At 46.9% G+C, this 21895-nt stretch overlaps 1 protein-coding gene across 3 annotated transcripts in view; it reads left to right on the forward strand.

Moving 5' to 3' along the window:
* Window positions 1–491: 491 nt before the first annotated feature.
* The window catches only part of HMGXB3 (HMG-box containing 3), an 80439-nt gene continuing 59035 nt past the window's right edge, over window positions 492–21895 (forward strand). The window contains exons 1-8 of one of the 3 annotated variants that reach the window (XM_083181586.1): window positions 557–622; window positions 1967–2043; window positions 6573–6714; window positions 10170–10344; window positions 13836–14336; window positions 15017–15115; window positions 18304–18435; window positions 20620–20975. In XM_083181586.1, coding sequence (XP_083037712.1) covers window positions 6575–6714; window positions 10170–10344; window positions 13836–14336; window positions 15017–15115; window positions 18304–18435; window positions 20620–20975 — 1403 coding nt within the window. In that variant the 5' untranslated portion in view covers window positions 557–622; window positions 1967–2043; window positions 6573–6574. Of the gene's footprint in view, window positions 623–1966; window positions 2044–6348; window positions 6470–6572; window positions 6715–10169; window positions 10345–13835; window positions 14337–15016; window positions 15116–18303; window positions 18436–20619; window positions 20976–21895 lie in introns of those variants that run through there. The other 2 variants (XM_083181585.1, XM_083181584.1) reach the window with 2 other exon arrangements.

A 21895-nucleotide genomic window follows, 5' to 3' on the forward strand; every position in this document is an offset into this window, starting at 1 on the left:
GTTGTGGTCCGGACCGTCCGGTTTTTGCTACATGCCCGGACCATAAAGGGAGGCTTTATTCTACCCCCCCCCCCCCCTCCTCTACCTGGTGACAGGTGTCACTAGGGTTACCACCTACTAGTCCCTTTAATTCCGGACACATGTTAATTACACAGGTTCTGTGGCAGTTTAAAATCAGGTGAAGTGGAGTCTTGAAGTCAGCCAGCCACAGAACCTGTGTAATTAATATGTGTCAGGAATTAAAGGGACTAGGTGGTAACCCTAGGTGTCACAGGCAGCCCCCCGGACAGGACACCCCCCGGACCGGACGCCAGAAGCTCCAAAATTCAGAGTTTTATGTCTGGTCCGGCAGTCCGGGGGTTTTGTCCTGGTCCGGGTTTTACCCATACCCTCTATTCTCTACCGTAAAATATCTCTTCCGACATGGTCAAAAACGACTATAATCCGTCTCGCCATCCTCTACCCCAGGACACACGTGGCTAAAAGCCTCTCGCTGATTGGCGTTCAGCCTTTCATTCCCCGCTCCCATTGGTTGCTCCGCCCTAGTAACAGCGCCGCCATCTTGGAGAGGGCATGGAGGAACGGTGGAGCCTGTAACATCGGCGCTTCCCCTAGCAAGTCGGTATGTGATTGTGGACGTGGCACCGGGGCTCGGTGGGGTGTACGGGATGTGTAGGGCGTTCTCATGGCGCATATAACGAGCTTGGGAGAGCGGTGAGAGGTGAAGTCCGGTAGGGAGTTAATAAGGCGGACGCTCATTGGACGTTGGGGAGTGCCCGAGTCAGTATGGAGAGACATGAATAGGCGGAGGGGGAGGGTGCAGGAGCCAGCCAGGGGGAGAAGACACTCACTCTGAGAGCATCATGTATAGCACATTACAGCATTGGGCATGGCATGGAGCATGCATGTAGCATGTCACATCAGTATCAAACAAAAGTGTCAAATGACAAATGCAGCTGAGATCCACACACGGAAGCAGAGGGAGTGGGCTGGGAACACTGTCAACCACCAAAGGCCTGAAGCTTTCACAGATTAGTGATAAGCACATACCTCTAATGTCATGACTTCCATTCCCGCCATTGCACTATATGTGTGGAGTTTGTATGTTCTTCCCATGCTTGTGTGGGTTTCCCTTTAGGATACTTCCATTTCCTCTCACAATCCAAAATATACTGGTGTATTAAATGGCTTCCAACAAATTCACCCTAGTCTAGGCCGGGATAGCCATTGGTGGGGCATTCATTAATGGTACCATTGATGAGTAACGCTATGGTTTGAAATCATCTGCAAGAGAACATCGATGGTTTCACCCATCGATTGTCACCCCTGGTTTACAATACAAAAGGTTGTGGGCCAAAAATAACCCTTTCACATTGCACATCGAACCCAGGTTATTGCAGACCAACCCGGCAATTCAAGGTGGTTTCTAAGAAGGGTTTATCTCGGGACACCTTCTGTATATTGGACGGCCCGGGTTTAGTGTGAAAGCACCAGACCCGGCTTAGTGATATGAAAGGGGTATAAGAGCCTGGGGCAGAGATAAGCTCCATGTCCTGGCACTTTGTAAATATAAAAAAAAAATCCCTTGCTTCTGCATCATCGATGCTGTCTGGTTCTTCCTCATCGATGGTATAAGTATTCAACATTGGTCATAGACATCTATGATTTTTAAATTATTGACCAATGGTGGGCATCTCTACCCTAGTGTGTGCATGTGGTATTGGTTTCGGGATCCTGAATCTTGGGATGCCGGCTGTTAGAAGACCGACAGCAGCATCCCGCTGGTCAGAATCCTGACATCTTGACAGTAGAACAATTTAAACATGCTTGGGATAGGCATATGAATATCCTTACAAAGAAATAAGGATCAAAACGGGTTGAGATTACCTGAAGGATAAAAAAGGGGCAGACTAGATGGGCCAAATGGTTCTTATCTGCTGTCAAATTCTATGTTTCTATCTTTTAGGTGATGCGCTCCCTCATCTGTGCACAAATGATGGAGGGGAGCGTTTAGGACCGACAGAAGCTTACATGATTCATCAGGTAGAGCATACACACTGGGAGATATAATACCCCTTTCACAACAGCCAAAATTCCAGCGTTGGCCAGGGAACAACCCGCGATTATTGTGGTTCCCGGGCCAAATTCCTCGGAAAATTTGCCTCCGCGACCACCCCGGGTTACTGGCTGGTGTGAAAGCTACTGACCTGGGCGGTGTCAGTGGGGTCTGGGTGGCTGGGTTCAAACTGCTGGGATCCAGGCAGCAGTGGCTGGGCGCTTGTATCTCTATTTTCGGGGCAGTGGGGTGGGAAGCGGTGCTGGATTTGAAAACACATTGAAAAGTCTGTCCGGATGCTCTCAGCCAATCAGCGTCCGGCCAGTCTTTTCAAAAAGTTTTTAAAATTCAGCAGCGCTTCCGCCCTGCTGTCCGCAAATAGTGCTACAAGCGCCCAGTCGCCACTGCCCGGATCCCCGCAGTCTGGACCCCGCTGCCCACCACCCACTGCCCTCCCAGCACTGTCTTCTCCCCCATAAAACCAGAAAATTCAGGGACTAGGCTGGTGTGAAAGGGGCCAACCCAGGATTGTGCCTGCTTGATCCCTGGACGGTATACCCGGGTAATACACTGCCTTTACTGGTTTGTAAGGGGGAATTATTAATGATATTGCTCAGAAAGGCCCAAATTATCAATTTTATTTATTATGCCACCCAGAGTGTACTTAACTTAACAGCCCAACGATACCACCTTAAGGCGCCCTTACACTAGGCAATTCACCCTCAATTTGGGCTCTTTTCCTGCAATTGCTGCTATCAATCACAGGGCAAGAGCCCAAGTTGCAGTTTAATAACAGCAGGTCAGATGTGATGCATGGTCCATTGGGCATCGCACCAGCGCCTGCAAGTCCCTTGGATTGTTTCCGAGCCACGCAGGCTTGGCTGGAATCGCATGCAATATATCGCATTTGATCCTTCAGCCCAGGAATGTCCGGGGCGACTCAAAGGGGGATCGCTAACAACTTCTCTGAGGGGAGAAGTCGCTGCAGTGTATGGCCACCATTATCGCCTAACCTTAATTTTTTTAGGGGTAAATTCACTAAAGCTTCTAAAAATGATTTTCTGTGATGAAATAGAGAAATTATAGAATCTGGTTGCTAAGGGCAACATCACCACCCACCCGCGGGCTAACCCTTCCTTTACGGTGTAAACAAAACACCTCTCCCTCCAGCAGCATAACTAGCCCCATTATACTTTTGACCATAATTCCAAGCATTGTCAGGATCCCAGCATCATTCTTCTGATCAGTGTCGGCATTCCAGGGTTGGTATTCCCAGCTGCCGGCATACCAACCACCGGGATGCTAACTGCTGGAGGAAATATAGATTTTGAGCTACAGTAGGGCAGGAACTGCTGATCTGTAAAGCGCTGCAGAATATGCTGTTTATAGTCTGATGAAACAACTGAATAAACCGCATATTTTTTCCTTTAGTAAGTTCTTTTGTAGTGCCGCTTGGTCTATTGGTTATGAATCAAATGTGTGTGTATATTTATATAAAACAATGTTTTCATTGCATACTATATATTTACAGTGTTCCTGCTAGGCTGTTTTAGCGGGGAGCTGCGCCCTGCCCGATTTTTAAAGGGCAAAATGCGCCCTGCCCTTCTAGCAGCGCCCCGCTAAAACAGCCTCACGGGGAAGCCCAGCGTTGCCGTAGATTTGACGGCGCCGGCCGGGCCCTCCCCCTTTGATGATGGCGCCGGTCGGGCACGCCCACAGCTGTGACGTCGGCAGGCCTGGGCCGCCCACCGGCACCCTGCCCGCTGTAAAAGCTAGAGTGAACACTATATCTATATATAGATATATGTCAATGTTGACTGCGTACTATATATGCACTATCGTCCCGCCCCAGCTTCACAAAGGGGTATTTGTGTACTTTCATGGCGCCAGCATGGTGCCGTGCATCTGTTTCCCCTTGCGGGGCTCGCCCACTCTGCGGGCTCGGTGGCTCACCACTCTATCTAATATCAACTCCGTGCCAACGTGGATAGTGGGGGTACGAACTATACACGTTGGCATGGAGTTTTCAGCGCCGCAGCTGGACACAGATGCACGTTGCCATGTTAGGGCCGTGAAACTACACAAGTACCCACAAAGGTACTACAAAACTATGGGCAAATGTAAACTCCGGAGCGGTTGGGTCTCGCCAAACACAGGGCAAGGATTCCCTGCATGTCGGGTCCCTCCCTGTGGATGCATTGCTATTGTGCAAGTACTTCGCTACACAGTGAAGCACTCGCACTCTACCGACTGCTCCCTATTTGCTAAATCAGGCCTGACACTTTCTAAGGTGGGCACGCCAGCGTTGTGAAGACCACAATGTGCTTTGCAGCCCCTGCAATGGCCTGCTGCTACTTAGATTATGACTGCAGTTTAAGTGCTCGAGAACTGGCATGTGTGCGCTTGCACAGATTGCTGGAAATTGCTAATACCCCTTTCCACAGGAAAAAAAATAACCCGGAATTTTGCGCCGGGACACGCATTGACCGTTTTTTCGCTAACGTTTGTTAAAAATCCTAGGTCCACTGACCCGGCAATTCATCCCAGGCAGTTTGCTCCCGGGTCCAGGGGCAGTGTAAACGGGTAACCTGGGTCGATGCCACCCGGGTCCCGTTCACTGCAATGTCGTGTTAAAAAGGGCCATATTGTTCTAGCGCATTGGGATTCCTTTGGACTTGGGTTTAAATAATAATATTTTAATATTAATTCATGGATCCATCCTGACTTGTGTCACAATTCAGGCTGGTGGTGGTAATGTGATGGTGTAGCGATGATAGGGCCAGATGTATCAAGCTTCAAAAAGTGATAAAATGGAGAGTGATATCTGCTCTTAACTGCCATGTTACAGGATAGGTTTGAAAAATGACAGTTATGAGCCATTTGGCTAGTTGTTTATCACTAGAGACAGGATTATATGCAACATAAAAAGCTTGAAATATGCATGCAAATATGCATGAAAAATACATAAAATATGCATAAAAAGTGTTAAAATATGCTACATTAAATAATAAAAAAAAGTAATTTTTAACTTATTTATTTAAAAATCAGGATACAATTAGTTGCAAATAAACCTCAAAAATAGGCCCATAGCATCTGCAGATGTCTAGTGCTGTACACAGGATTTTTTTTCTTCCTGGCTGCTACAGCATACTGCAGCGTCCAAAGCTCATCTTGCATCAACTACACGGACCCTCATCTCCAGCGCCTATGGACCAAATATGAGCATAGTGTGTGAGGGCGGCGCATTGGAAGGCTTCCTCCCTGCGCTGCATATTCACTGTGACACGAAATTTCCTCTGCGCCGCATGATGTCACAACCCTTCCCCCCACCTCCTCTGCTGCAGAAGTCTGTCTCTTGGTGTAAAGTCCCAGGCCAGGGGCAGGCAAAGGTTCAGGAGCTCCATAATGGCATCCGCCCGACTGACTTTTATCAACATGGATTGGCAGCCTAGAGCAGTGTCAGTGTACATCCAAGGTTCCCCACACTGTGGACATATTGCCCCAGCATGCACACTCTACCACTACCTGGCCAGCAGCAGCAGCAGGGCAAAGCAGTGCTGTAACTCGCGGGTGGGAAGAGGACGGGGCCTAAAATATGCACCATCACTAGATTTTAGGTAAAATATGCAATAACCAGTGAGAATGGGCAAAATATGCAAATGCATATGCAAATATGCAAATGCATATAATCCTGTCTCTATTTATCACTCTTCATTTTATCACTTTTTGAAGCTTGATACATGTGGCCCTTAGGGTTTTATTTGCACATAATATGTCTGTTAACCCCTTCGGTGGTGGTTTTTTTTTAAGGAGTGCTCCCCACTGGGCGAGTTTTTTATGGGGAGCGCTCCCTAAAAAAAAAAAACACCACTATCTCCCCGGGTCTGGGCAGCGCTGCTGAACCGTCAATCAGCTGCTGCCTGGCCCTGCACCCTGGCTCCCTGGCCCTACATGCTGCGAGCCGGCTTGCAATAAGCCGGTGCCACAGGCTGTAATGTAACAGCCGGGGGAACTCAGCGATGAACTCAGCAGCGCTGGCCATGACCATTTTTCAACCACTTTTGGTCGAATTTGCAGGTGTTTTCAACCACTTTTTCCCCCCACTCCCATTCGCCCTCCCAAAAAATTGAAAAGGCATGGACGTAAATATACAAAAAATTGTCAAAAACGCCTGCAATTGAATACTCAGTGCCTGAATTTTGTGCTGTTTTTTTTTCTTCTTCCGATTAGCCTAAAAAACGGCACTAATTGAATCCCCCCCTCCCCCTCCCCCCAGTGTAAACGGGTAACCTGGGTTCAGAAGAAATTTTCTGTAACTCTTCTGTAGTATTCATGCTTTAGCGTCCAGTCTAACACCATTGTACACTGTGGCCAATTGTATGGGATTGTCCAATGATTGTCCACCTATCATAGGTGAGTTTAGTCAAACAGAACATCTGTTCCGAAACCATATTTTCTTATGAATTTTTTTTTCCACTACACCCATAAAGGAAATGTCATTGTTCCTTTTCTTTAGAAATGGATGACCCCTTTGATGGTATGGAGGTAACAGTTAAATCTGAGGAGATGGAGGGAAGTTACGTACCTGCTAAGCCACCGATAAAGAAGAAGAAATTCAGAGGCTGCAATGAGCAGGGAGAAGTTGTGAAGAAACCTAGGTGAGAAGTGTCACAGCAGGACAGATGGGCAAATAGTTCTTTGTTTACTGGCATTATAATTGGGAAATCATTTGCAGGTGAAAACCATTTTTCCAGTGAAAACGGGTTATCTGCCAATTCAATTGCAACCGAAGTTAATACGTAGTAGTTCTCAGTAGGCTTTAACACACTTCCTGAACCGTTGCAAAGTTGGGGAAAATCCCGATTGGACACCCTCCTGATGATTAACTAACAACTTAGATTTTTTTTTTATTTTCTTAATTTGGCATGTAGTTTTTGGGGTGAAAATGTGCAGTATGCAGGAAAATGTGTTAATTGATGTGGGTGCTGTGTGAATGGGACAGGTATATGGAGAAGATGTATAAATGTGTCCGGTATATGGGGGTACTGTATGAGTGGGACAGGTACATAAAAGTGCTTTATGAATGGTATAGTATATGGGGGTGCTGTATGATTAGCTCAGGTACTTGGGGGTGCTGTATGAATGAAACCGATTATGGGGTACTGTATTAGTGGAACAGGCATATAAGGGTGCTGTATAAATAATAAATAGCGGGTCTGCCTGCAACTCCCCGGGTATGCCTGCACCCCCCCCGGGCATACTTGCTGCTCCAGCCAGGGGGGTGGGGGGGGGGTGGGTGCAGGCAGACCCGCCGCTCCGGGGGCGGGCCTACCCACTGAGGGGGGGGGGTTGCGTGCAGACCCTCTGCTCTGGGGGGGGGGGGGGGCTGCGGGCAGACTCGCTGCCCCAGGGGAGGGAAGGGGTGTGGGCAGCAGTGTTGGCAGACCTGCTGCTCCGGTGGGGGGGGTGCAGGCAGATCCGCTGATTCAGGGGGTGGGGGGGGGTGCGGGCATAGTCGCTGCTCCGGCGAGGGGGGGGGCGGGCATACACACTGCTCCAGGGGGGGTTGTGCAGGCATACCCACTGATCCGGGGGGGGGTGTGTGTGTGGTGCGGGCAGACTCGCTGCCCCGGGGGAGGAAAGGGGGGCGGAGAGTGGTGTTGGCAGACCTGCTGCTCCGGTGGGGGGGTGCGGGCATAGCCGCTGCTTCAGGGGGTGGTGGTGGTGCGGGCAGACCCACCCTGTGGGGGGGGGGGGATACGGGAAGGGGGGGTGCGGTTGGCTGTGGTGTATAACAGCCAGCTGTAGCCCTGGCTGTGGACAGGGGGCGTTTTTTTCAAAGGGGGCGGGTTTGTGTATAACGCCGGGGGGTGTCCTAAGGCAGAAACTTTGTGTGTATAACACTGTCAATCACTCTTGTAACCCCACCCAGCGTTATACACACGGGATGAGTGACAGATCTGGCTAAATATATAAGAGATGGGTGAACCATCAAAATTCAAGGAGATGATGCCACAACAGTGACATATACCAACTATCTGGGCAGCGTCATGAGGAAATAATAAATCAATGGATGGGTTTGGAAGACTTCTCGCCCAGTTACCTGCTTTGCTTCTGGTCTTTGTGTGACTTGGTCTAAAAGGGAGATTAAAACTTAGGCCCTAATTCTGGTTTGCTCAGTAAGCTGCGAGCAGTGCAGCTTACCGAGCACCAGAGATGCCGCCCGTCTGCTTCTCAGAATTATAAGATGCCATCTACCAGGCCGTCAGGTGCTTCCTGCATGGCATCGGACCTTAGCTCAAGCAGCTGTATGCCGCGGCCACTGGCCCTTATTCTGATCACTTTGCTGGGAGCCAATGCACGAGTGGTCTAGACCACTCATACATATGTGCGAAGAAAAGCAGGGATATGTCCGCTCCACTAATATATAAGAGTTGATTCAATAGTAGTATGTAGTGGGTTAAACAACAACTCAGGACTGCTCCCAGTGGCAATCTGGAGGTTGCCCAAGTAAGAGTGAAATAGAAAAATATTATATACAATTGTGATCGCTAAATACATTTACTTATTTAAATACATGTGTGTGTGTTTGTGTGTGTGTGTATGTATGTATGTATGTATGTATGTATATATATATATATGTATGTATATATATATATATATATATATATATATATATATATATATATATATATATATATATATATATATATATATATATATATATATATACACACACACACACATATATGAGAGCGCCACACGGAGAATCACAAATATCAAAATTTATTTTAATTTTTATAAGATTTAATTATTTAAAATGTATATAAAATAAACAAATCACATGTATAGGCAATATACAATTAAATCATTTGACCAATAAAGAATATTAAATCAACTCCTCAGAAGTAATATATATTATTTATTATTGGTATTTAATTTGGCCAACTCCGGAGTGGTAACCGTGGTAACCACCTTCAAAATAAAATAAAAAGTCTCAAGTTGATCTGTGATGTTAATTTCCGTACTATTTGGACTTATGAGAAATTAATATTATTGTTGAATAGTTCTGTTGGATCACAAAATCGTGAAAAAACGGGTATAGTGGCTACCCAATCTCAGATGGTATTAATAGTATGGAGAGTCTCAATGGCTATGAACAGACAGCAATACCTGTTACAATACAATACAGAGAGATGCTGCAGCAGCAGCAAGTATAGAAAGCGTCTGGCGCGGCTCCAGCTACACCCGCTTGGCGGTCAACTTACATTGGGAGACCGCTGATGGTGAATTCAGCAGGGAGCGAGCCGCACTGTCTGGTGTGTGAGACAGGTACGCTGTGCAGAGCTGCGGTAATGAGCAGGTAGATCGCTGTGCTGGCGATGGAGAACTGGAAACAGAAGGTGAAGCTGTTTTCAGCAGATTTGAAGGTGGAAGACAATCCGGGTGGTCAATATAGCAGGGGTATGGACCCCAAAAGACCTTTGACGCATTTCTCCGCTCTAGAAGTATAGCGGTTTCATCAGAAGGAAGTGGGGCATATGGTAATGACCCTGATCAGGCCGCAACACCCCTCTCCACCCCCTGCTCAGAATCCCAGGTGCGAGCACTCTGCGACCGGACTTCTCACCGAGTTCACACTCGCCCTGCATACAGACATGAGCAGATATGATTCTGCACATGCGTATACGCACAACATCAGAACACTGGTCGAATTCGTGTCCGAGTGAAGCGACCCGAATAAGGGCCACATTCTTCTCAGTGCATACGTTTAATGATTTAGTATTAAAATAGGATGGTTTCAGATGGAAGATGCTATTAACCTCGTTATCCAAGCATTCCCAACGGTGAAGGCCGCTTTAAAAGGTCTCCAATGATAGGGTCCACCATAGGATGTAGGAGGAGAATAATTTTTTTTTTTAAAAATTTAATCGTCTTCTCTGAAGCTCCACTTGTGCCCACCCATTACTCTCTTTTGCACACATGTATTGACTGGAGAATGGTTTTGTGAGTTGTGGAATTAATTCAAAGCCTTGTGGTATAATTTATATAGTGCCGGTGTATTCTGACAGCGACTGCAATAGCTGACCCAAGACTAATCCTGGTGTTCTAGGTCTGCTTATCTTCTGTACTACTATGACATCTACCTGAAGGTCCAGCAGGAGGTTCCTCACCTGCCCCAGTCTGAGATTAACAAGAAGATAAGTGAAAGCTGGAAGCTCCTGAGTGTGGCTGAGAAAAGCTATTACTTCGAGCGAGCAAAGCTGGAGAAAGAAGGGCTCGATTCGGTGAGTGGCCCCTAGTTTAAAAGTCTCCATCATTGTAATTATGTATATAATCAATATATAATGAAGTCTGGGCTCTAATTAGATTTAATGATGTTTTACAATATCTGTTAATGAAATAATCTTATGCATAGCGCAGCAAGTTGCTGAAATACTGGAACATCTGATTGGCTATTATAAATTATGTAGGGAACCGTATTTCTGCCTCTTTTGTTTCAACCACTGGGCTACTATGTTTTCCATAGTGTCTTATCCTCAATAATAACAGAAACCGGCAGGAGCCGGAGCGTGTGAAATAGCCCTAAGAGAAACAGATCTCTGTAGCACTGTATAAGTGTGTTCACATGGTGCGATTCTGCTTGCAATTCAATCCCGATTCGATTGTTATCAAATTGAACGGCAAGCAATACACATTTGATTTGGACTAAATAGTTTTATATAGTCTTGCCTGCGCAGTCTATTTTTCTATTTGATTTTGATGCCGCGGTGCCAAGCATCGGGACCTGAAAGCTGTTCAATGTCCATTCAAATTCGATTCGAATTTGCTTATATAAGCAAAATCAAATAGAAAAATAGAGCACATAGAACCATGTGTGTATGGGGCATTAGTCATCGTATCTATACAGAAACAGACATAAAAGATTCATCCAGTAAAACAGCAACATTTACATTTTAAATCTAAAGTATAATAAAACGGTACTCTTTACCTAGAAGGGCGGGCATCGCATGCACTAAAAAATCGCATGCGATGCGACCAACACAATGCCCGCGATTTCCCATAGGGAACAATGTTAAATGTCCCAATTGACCCGATTTTCCTGTTCAATGTCTCAATTGACCCGATTTTTCCATAGGAAACAATGTTAAATGGCCCACAGAGTCCAAATAGGCACCCTGAAGTGTGAAATGGCCCCCACAATTGTTAACGCCACCCCACGATCAATGTCAACCCGAAGCGTGGCGAGCGCGGCGGTACGCGTCCTACAACCTTTTCATACCCCCACTATCCACGTCGGCGTGGAGTTGAGAATAGAAAGTGTGGCAAGCGCAGCGAGCCACCGAGCCCGAAGCGTGGCGAGCGGACGCGGACACCTTCACAGGTATACGCGTCCCCTCGCGGGCTTCACAGCTGTCCGCGTCCCCTCGCGGGGCTCGCTGTGCTCGCCACGCTTCGGGCTCGGTGGCTCGCTGCGCTCGCCACACTTTCTATTCTCAACTCCACGCCAACGTGAATAGTGGGGGTATGAAAAGGTTGTAGGACGCGTACCGCCGCCCCTCGCGGGCTCGCTGCGCTCGCCACGCTTCGGGTTCACATTGATCGTGGGGTAGCGTTAACAATTGTGGGGGCCATTTCACACTTCCGGGTGCCTATTTGGCCTCTGTGGCCCATTTAACATTGTTTCCTTTGGAAAATCGGGTCAATTGAGACATTTAACATTTTACCTAGAAGGGCGGGCATCGCATGCACTAAAAAATCGCATGCGATGCGACCAACACAATGCCCGCGATTTCCCATAGGGAACAATGTTAAATGTCCCAATTGACCCGATTTTCCTGTTCAATGTCTCAATTGACCCGATTTTTCCATAGGAAACAATGTTAAATGGCCCACAGAGTCCAAATAGGCACCCTGAAGTGTGAAATGGCCCCCACAATTGTTAACGCCACCCCACGATCAATGTCAACCCGAAGCGTGGCGAGCGCGGCGGTACGCGTCCTACAACCTTTTCATACCCCCACTATCCACGTCGGCGTGGAGTTGAGAATAGAAAGTGTGGCAAGCGCAGCGAGCCACCGAGCCCGAAGCGTGGCGAGCGGACGCGGACACCTTCACAGGTATACGCGTCCCCTCGCGGGCTTCACAGCTGTCCGCGTCCCCTCGCGGGGCTCGCTGTGCTCGCCACGCTTCGGGCTCGGTGGCTCGCTGCGCTCGCCACACTTTCTATTCTCAACTCCACGCCAACGTGAATAGTGGGGGTATGAAAAGGTTGTAGGACGCGTACCGCCGCCCCTCGCGGGCTCGCTGCGCTCGCCACGCTTCGGGTTCACATTGATCGTGGGGTGGCGTTAACAATTGTGGGGGCCATTTCACACTTCCGGGTGCCTATTTGGCCTCTGTGGCCCATTTAACATTGTTTCCTTTGGAAAATCGGGTCAATTGAGACATTTAACAGTAAAATCGGGTCAATTGGGACATTTAACATTGTTCCCTATGGGAAATCGCGGGCATCGCGTCAGTCGCATCGCATGCGATTTTTTGGTCGCATGCGATGCGTCCGACGCGATTTTTTTTTTTACTAGCGATGCCCACGATCAAAATCGTAGGCGCCCTTCTAGGTAAAGAGTACCAATAAAACAGTCAATGAGAATCAGTTGGTGGTCTGTGGTCCATATATGTATTGACAGCTTCAATGTATATAAAAAAATCTATCATACAGTGTATCATCTGTGCTTGGGGAAAATAAACCATGAAAAAAAGAATCCGTTATCAGAGCAGACCCACTGTCTGCCTACATCTAGCACAGAGCAATACATATCCAATACATTTTTTTAGGAATATACCTGCATTTATTCAGAGCATTATGTTACCTTGTGTGATTGCAGAGCAATACATATCGTGGTGTATATCCACAGAAATATATATCTTGGTGCAAATGCAGAGCAATATATATCTTGGCTCATACTCGGCATGTGTGCGGAGCATTACATATCTACCTCCTATACAGAATGTACATATTCTGGTGCGTATATGCAGTGCTATGTACATACCTCCCAACACTGGACTGTGATGAGGATGGACAGTTGGTGCGCCAAAGGCGTGCAGGCGCAATTTTGTGGGAGTGGCCTAGCAGCAATGGGGCATGGCCTATTCACGTGAGGCCACGCCCCCATTTCTGCCACTGTGGGGGCATGGCTAGCGGCTCTGTGAGCTGCTGGCTATGTCTCCAGCCCCTCAGGCTGCAGAAATACGTCTATTCACGGGTGACGGTGGATTCCCAACACCCCATCCCTGTCCCAGGCCACTGGGAGGACGCCATAGGATGCGGGAACATCCCCCAAAAAATGGGACTTTCCCACGAAAAGTGGGATAGTTGGGAGGTATGTATGTAGAGTGCAATACTCCTATATGTATGTGGATTAATAAATATCCTGGCGCACACCCAGAGCAATGCTGATCTATGAACAGTAATTAACGCTAATTAATTAGATTAGATTACAAGTTATGAAGAATACTGTAGCTGCTTTCAAGTGCATGTTTTTTTTTACTTTTTAAACAATTTCTTTTATTTTGTTTTTTCATAGTCAAAACTGATAATGTACAACAATAAGGACACATGTCCCTCTCAAAAACATGAATTAACACTGATACATTGCTGGTGTTCCTTGCATTTCATCAATATAATGTCTTTGCAGTAAGATTTCAAATAAACATAGTATCTTAAAACACTTTCGACTGTTCTGTTGTTCCTGAAGTGCATGTTTTGTTTAAACAGAATATCAAGACCAACTCATCCACCATGATTTCCGATGTCCCCGGCTTTAGAAAGATCCTCCCACGTTCAGAGTATATCCTGATACCCAAAAGGACAGCTGATGATGACCGCCAGCACGTAGACCTGTGTGTGACCCAGACCAGGGAAGCTGGAGCCCTTGTCCCCTCAGCTGGCTATCCTCACCATGGTTATGAAAATGTAATCACTTTGGATTCTGGAGAAATCAGCTTGTCTGAGCATATCGCTGATGTAGAAGGTCTAACTGAAGAAGGAGCAAGCACCGTGCGGGAGGTTCTTCCCAGCAGTGTATACACCCACTGTGCCAGACAACTGACTGATAAACTGGCCGGTGAGATTATCCTTAATGATGCTACGTTAGAGATAGGAGACAGGAACACTTACCAGGCATCCAGTATGGTGATTGAGGAGGATGGCGGCATCGCCCTGACACGCTCGGACCTATCCGGTGGAATGTCTGTGCTCACAGTTATGGCAATACAGGTAACTGGGTTACATGTAGGATTTTAACAAATGTGTGGCAGATTTATTAACCCCTTGAGTTAGGTTTGTACTGCCCCAGAAAAACTCATATCAGGGCAGGTTTTCCTGGAGAGCCCACTCCTGCAGCACGGCTCAGCCGGGAAAATTTCCGGGCATACCATCGAAGTGGTTAAGCCTCGTAAAGTAATTCTGTGGAAGGTGATAATCAGCCATGTTTGAAAAATTACATGGTTGATTGGCTGGTGCCAGCGTTTTTTGGGCATTCCCAGAAAAACGCTGGGCGTGCAGGCGGGGTGATACCTGCTTGGGGCCGGCAGCTGATACATGACTTCAGCACCCGCCCCCTTTTTCGGCCATCTCCGTCTTAAATAAAAGTCAGTTCAGGCTGACACTTTTTTTCGAGGCGAGAAAAATCATTTGATGGTCGGCAGCCTAGCGGACATCTCTGAATCAGGCCCATAGTGCAGAGGAGCGCAGCATATTCACCTACTTACCTGATTTTTAGCCCTTTGAATCCTCGGCATCTAATTGTCTGTTACAGCTGGTGGATGTTATGTGAGATTGATTTATTTCCTATGTAAGAGACATTTATAACTGTTACGTAATAATTTATATCCTCTTTCTTCTGTTAGAAGGATTTTCTTTGCTATTATTTCGTTTTCATATGTTATTTCACACAGGACACCGATGAAAACTGCTCTGCATCTCCCACCTCCCAGTATATAATGATCCCCATGGCGAGTCGCAGCCTTTCTGAGCCCCCCAAATCATTCCAGTTGGTGAGTACTGGTGCATCTCTTCCTGGGCGATCTCTGGTTTGTATCTGCAGGTCTCTGCTCATGTGCTATATGTAGAATTATTACAGTTGTGTTCGCATAACCCCATTTCTCATGTACTTCATGTGCTGTAGATCGATACCTTTATGTAATAGGCCACTTTGCTTGGCCAAGATAATACTTCTGTATAGATGGAGAAGGAGGATATGTCTGTCTCATTGTTATATTATGGACAGTAATGTGATTGGGTTACTACTAATGAGGAAGCTGATAGGCGAAACGGCCGTCAACGTAGAGTCTCTCACAGAAGAGCATTCTGACCACCAATCATAAGTACCATGGCATGGATATAAGGTATATTACTTCCCTCTTTATTCTTTTAAGTGATATGGCCACCTTGGCGAATACCTGTCGCCATTGACAACGTTTGTTGTCACATGCAGAGAAGCAGCATCTGCACTCTGCATTACTGCACTAGCTATACTCTTTTCCCAGATGGAGCCTTTCTCAACTAGCCTTCTCTGGTGAGCCATGGCTTGTTATCATCTATTGTTCTCAGCTGCAATACAATACATAGAACAATACATCAGTGGATTAGCAGAGGATTATATCCGATAGCTCTGGGTTACTTAATCCTATTAAGCGGAAAAATAAGGATGGCTCCATCTGTACTCTCATCCCCTAAAACCTTATTGGATGATCCTGCAATTGTATAATACTATCACAGGTGCTAAAAAGCACGCGCGATGTGCCGCTGATGGGTCCGATCCAACAGAATGAACCTCCAGCAGGTTCAATCTGTAGGGTCTGACCCGATGCGCACGGAACCGTGCATCGGGTCGGATGAGGTGTCAGGCACATCCGATTTGAGCCAATTTCTTAGCCCGATCTGTCGGAATCGGCCCAAATCGGATAATTGTATGGGGGCATTTATACCTTCAGGTCTGTTTTGGATCAGCCTGATCAGTATCAGTATTGACGTATTTAAACATTTGTCTCATTGGTTTCTTGTGCATCCATGGTAGTCTCTTTGTGTTTGTGTCATTACATAACTTTCCATGATATGGGATTTTGTTTCCCATGTCTTTTTTAATCTCAATGAATTCAAAGTTATATTTTATTGATGGATTGTAAGCTTAAGAGCAGGGCCCTCCTACCTCTATGTCGGTTTGTTTCTACCTAGTTTGTTTATCACTGTTTTCTCCAATTGTAATGCCCAATGGAATATGCTGCGCTATATAAGAAACTATCAATAAATAAATTGATATGAAGTGTGCCCCCAACAAAAAGAGAGAGCCTGTTCTTTCACCTTGCTTTACTACAAATGTAACAAGACATGCTTTTAGTGTTAACAAATGTATCTGTAAAGTTTTTCTTGTTGCTACATTAAACATATAATAATTATTTGTAGTATAGATTTATAAGTTGGCACAGGCTACTGTTTTCAGTAATGTTTTCCCCATACATAGTTATCATTAAGTCCCTGTGGGTCACAGGTCACCGCGTCAGGTACTTTTACCTGTTTCTCCTAATTCCGAACTTTGATCCTTGCTACTCTTTGTTACACTTCTGATGTGTCCTGCAATGTACTCTAACTTTGAGCTGTGACAGTTTTTACTTTGAGGTGTGACAGTTTATAGCCCATAAACTATCCAACTCCCCCCCCCCCCCCAGTCCCTAACTGCTTCTACCACCAAGCTCTGTCTTCTCAGCTCCCTTGCTCCATATCAATCAAGTTTGAAACAGATCAGTGTCCCTGCAAAAAATAGCTTTCACTTTCAAATCACTTTATGACATCTCTTAGCACACAAAGTAATCAGTCGAGTGGCCTCTAGTGGTCACTCAGTGGTGGTACTTCACCTCATAGAGGTGAGGAGTAGTTAGCCATATATATATAGCAGAGACCAAGGGCTTTTAGCAAGACCCTATGGAATAAGGCGACACTCCACAGATTTTGTACAATCAAGTGATGGTTTTAATGTCGGTTAGACGGTACACATAATGCTGGTCAACGTTTCAAGGCCGCCTGGGCCTTTTCACACACAGCCTTTGGCTGTGTGTAGAGTGGAAGCGTTGTTGCTATAGTGGTTGAAAGATAGTGTGTGTGGGTGAATTGTGTGTGGGGGTGGTGGGGTTGTGGGGTAGGGGTATGTTGGGTTATGGATGTTGTTGCTGTGCTGTAAGTTTAGGTAGGTGTAAAGTGCATGGGTTGGTGGTATAGTGGTGGAAAGAAAGTGTGTGGACTGTGGGACCATGAAGGGGTGTTAGTTGTTAGGTGTAGTTACAATATAGTGAAAAAGGTACCTGTTATCCGTTGGTGGTATAGTGGCCAGTGTTCTGTGCGTTGGTGCTGGCCTGGTGTCGGCGGACAGGCAGGTTAGAGAGGAGGGGGCGGGTGGTGGCAGGCATCAGCCACAGTAATTTTGCGGCAGGAGGGGGTGCCAGGCAGCGGGCACAGGCTAAAGGCACCTGTGCTTGATGAGCGCTGCGGTATGGCAGTAGGAGGCAGCGTGCGCACGGGTCTCTCAGCACTGTGCGAGACAGGGGGCGCAGGGTAAAGGCGCCTGTGCGGGGATGAGCGCTGCTGTATGGCAGTAGGAGGCAGCGGGTGCACGGGTCTCTCAGCACTGTACCAGGCAGGGGGCGCAGGGTAAAGGCGCCTGTGCGGGGATGAGCGCTGCTGTATGGCAGTAGGAGGCAGCGGGCACACGGGTCTCTCAGCACTGTACCAGGCAGGGGGCGCAGGGTAAAGGCGCCTGTGCGGGGATGAGCGCTGCGTTATGGCAGTATGAGGCAGCGGGCGCACGGGTCTCTCTGCACTGTCTGTGTGTGTTCCCGCGAGACTTGGATTGTGCTGCCATCAAAGTCTGTGGCCGCAGCGCGAGATCCCACGAGACTGCCCTGAGCGCGCAGGTGCCGGGGCATAGGGAGCGTGTATGTGGTTTATGTTGGGATTGTAGGTCTGCGTTATTGCGGGGGTTAGGTGGGCGTTATTGCGGTGTGTGTAGTGCAGGGGCAATCTCTGTTATATATTTGGCTTTGGCTACTATTTGGTGTGCGTCTATAAGGCTAGGTGGGGGGTGGAGTTTCAGCATTATAGACACACTCTGAGGATGATTGACAGATGTAGCCTAATATATGAGATATATATATATATGTGCAGCACAAAACATGACACTTTTGTATTGCAGGCCACCACCTACACCAGGAGAGGGCGTGGAAGATGCACCAACTCCTCCTGTACTTTTACCTATGTCACAAGGCACAAACCTCCCAGATGTCCCCTTTGTGATCATTTCTTGGGAGGAAAATGGATTCCAAAGGTAAAAACACTGTTTCCACCTGCTAATGAGCAGATTTATATGGCTAGATAATGATAATAGATATCTTCATACCACTAAAGTGCGTGCAACATGCATGGTCCTAATTTTAAACATCAAGAAGTGCTGCCTTGCTGAGGCTTGTAGTGCCACACTGAAAAAAAGGACAGCACAGGTGCACCTATGTTTTCTTGTGTTTATTTGTTACATACTTTCTACTGGAACGTCTGGGAGACTTCTATATTTTAGGGTGTTCTCCCTGAGTGCCAGAAGAGCAAGGAACCCTCCTGTTTCCAGACTAATATAAAAGTTGTTCTACATGTATTCTTCAGAGTTCACTCTATTTGAAATCAATGATTTTTGATACATGGGGCCTAATTCAGACCCCATTGTTCACTTTAGACTGACTTATTACCAAAGGGGACAAAAATCATCAGACGGACCATCGAATGATTTCTCATCCCTTCGTCCACATGCGAGGAGATGTGTTCTCTTACACATCCCCTTGCATGCTAGGAGGGGCAGGCGTTCGGCAGGCAGCGCTGACCTGTTCCCTGGGCTGCAAGTATATGCAGCCTAGCGAACAGGTCTGAATGAGGCCCCTGGTTTAAAAAATAATAATTATGAAATCACTACTGGTATTACAGCAGCAGCAGATATATTGCATTGTTATATGTTGTACAGTAAAGCAAATTACAAATACATGACAGTAATGCAGGTTGGTTTCCGATTAGTAAAGCCTGGATGCAGTCTGACAGTGCACCCATTTGTGTGCTGGCAAGCAGAGGAGATGTACAGATGGTGCCCCTCTCATTCACAGCCAGCTCTCGCCAGAATGTCCCCGCTGGCGGGGAGGGACTCCATCTGCTTCAGGGAGACGGGCAGGGTTAGGGGGGGTTCAGGGAGGTGGTGGGGACCGGGGAGGGGGGGATGGCAGCGGGGAACTACGGCGAAACGGGGCACGCAAGCGTCTCAACGGAGCACGCGTGCCTCATTCCGAAGGATGGTGGGGCCTGGAGGCTGCAAGCATGAGGCCGGCTCCATCTGTATGCTGTAATAGAGTGTAAACATCACTTCAAAGTGTCACCTGCTTTTTCCATCCTCATTCACGTCTTACGCCATAGGAGTGAGGTGACAGAATTAGTTTTTAATATCTGAGTTCTTTTGGTAGACTTACGCATTATTAAAAGCGGGACTTGTGTATTATCACGGCGCCCAAGATGTTGATCTTATTACATCGCATGCGATATAGCGGCATGCAATGCGATTTTTAATTATACAAGCACCCTTATGGGTGCTTACAATGTTAAATGCACCCCCATTGTCAACGCCACCCCCACTATCAACGCCAACCCGAAGTATGGCGAGTGCAGCAAGCCCTCAAGGGGCGGCGGTACGTGTCCTCCGACCTTTTCATACCCCCGCTATCCACGTCAGCATGGAGATGATTTTAGATAGTGTGGCGACCACAGCGAGTCACCGAGCCCGAAGCGTGGCGAGCTCGCTGCACTTGCCACGCTTCGGGCTCGTATTCCGCGTCCCATTTCTGTTCCCAGGCTTACCAGAAGAATGATCATGTTGAGTGCATCACGGTATGTTTCTCTGCCTAGCCTGCATTCATCTGTTTGGGCCTGGTGCTAGTTCTTAAAATACGGGGGAGCCCTAGTCATTTTGTCCCCCGTATTTTGGCAACCAGGACTGGCCCTTAGGCCTGGTGCTGGTTTTAAAAAAGATGGGGAACCCTATTCAATTTTTCCCCTGATTTTTTTAAAACCAGGGCTGGTTGTGGCCATAGGGGGGACCCCGCGCCGGTTTTTAAAATTATTCATTTCTTTTTTGTTAACACTGCAGCCGATATGAATTTGTATTTAAAATACGAATTTGTATCGGCAAAAAATACGAAATCCATACGCCATCGGAAAATACGAATCCGTCGAATACGACTGATTAGTACATTTTCCTCCGGAATACAAATTTGCATATGGCTATAACAGCCGTATGTATTCGTATTCAGGCATATTAAGAAAATAAATATGAATTTTCGTATTTGTATTCTTACTAAATTTCCCCCTTAGTCTCTTGGATTTTTTTTATAATTTTTTATTTACACTGGAAAATATGGATGGCTGGTTAATATTTGGAGTATATTGTCTTTTTTAACAACATACCATTGCAAATCCTGTGCAGGGGAAACAAACTAAAGAAAAAATCCCAATCGCCCCAAATGTTAGAACGCAGCTTTCCGACAATCCAGATGTACAGCAAGAGTCCTCCACCCCTACAAGAGAGTCCAAAGCAACCGAGAAGGAGAACACTGAGGCCGTAAGTCATCTTCTCCAAGCATCCCCACCAGCTCAGGACGAGCAGTGGGAGGAGGTGATCGTTTCAGAGGAACATTTTGTGGCAAACCGTAACAATGGAGCGAAGGGCTCTTCAGAAGCATCTTCACAACCTGAGAAGATCGCAGAGAGAGATGCTAAGAAAACCGAGAAACCGTCTGCAGTTGTACGTCCCACAGTCTCGTCTCAAGCCTCCAAGTCAAAGTGAGTGCAGATTTGTTCCCCTCGTATCTTGAGTCTGAGAGGTGACTCTCACAAGCTAAATATTCTGTAGGCTCTTAAGAGAACAGAGTTTTGCTGAGGTTTCATGTTCTAATATTTCATAAACTTAGAGATCTTGGTTCCTTGGGGTGCTGTCCTGGGATAGCACTCATGCAAACTAAATTTGTATTTTTCTGTGTCCTACCTCTCTACAGCCCCCCCACCCCCGCTAACTTGGCCACTCACAAAACAGGGCACAAATTTGCAGATTGCTTTTTTATTTTATGTCATGTGCTTCTTATTAACGTTTTTTTAAAGTACTTGGAGGGAGGAGGATTCATTAGATCCCCTTTTAATGATTCTTTAAAGCTTCAACAGGCTCCTGGCCAGTTACTTGATAACCCCTTTCACATCGCTATGCTGGGTCGGACCCAGGATCCCAACCGAACTACGACCTGTGTCTGGCACTTTTAACATTAAACCCGGGTCGCCCAGTATACAGAGGGCAACCCGGGTTTAACCTTACATATAAGTAAGGTCGAATTGCCGGGTTGTCAACTTGGGTTATAAGCTTTGTGGTGCTTCCACACCGCATGCCAACCTGGGTCAACATGTTAGCATCCCGGCAATTACCCAGGTCCGAGATGCGGTGTGAAAGGGGTAAATGAGACCATGGGACCTTCAGGTAACTTATCCTGGTGGCAGGTGCCAAGGACCACTCTCTGGGAACCGCGGTTTGGAATAACATGAAGCTCCCACTGTGATTGTTTCTTGTGCTTTCTGGTGCACTCAAGAGGCAATTTAGCTGCTGGTGGTTTTTCTTGTTGAAATTACTTTAACATAAACATGAGTTTTGAAGGTGACTCCTATGCTCTGTCAGCTTTTGTTTGCTCTTTTTTTCGGTGAGACTTCCAGGACTTTGC

Source organism: Crinia signifera, chromosome 4, assembly GCF_055691185.1.
Source record: "Crinia signifera chromosome 4, ASM5569118v1, whole genome shotgun sequence".
NCBI lineage: Eukaryota > Metazoa > Chordata > Amphibia > Anura > Myobatrachidae > Crinia > Crinia signifera.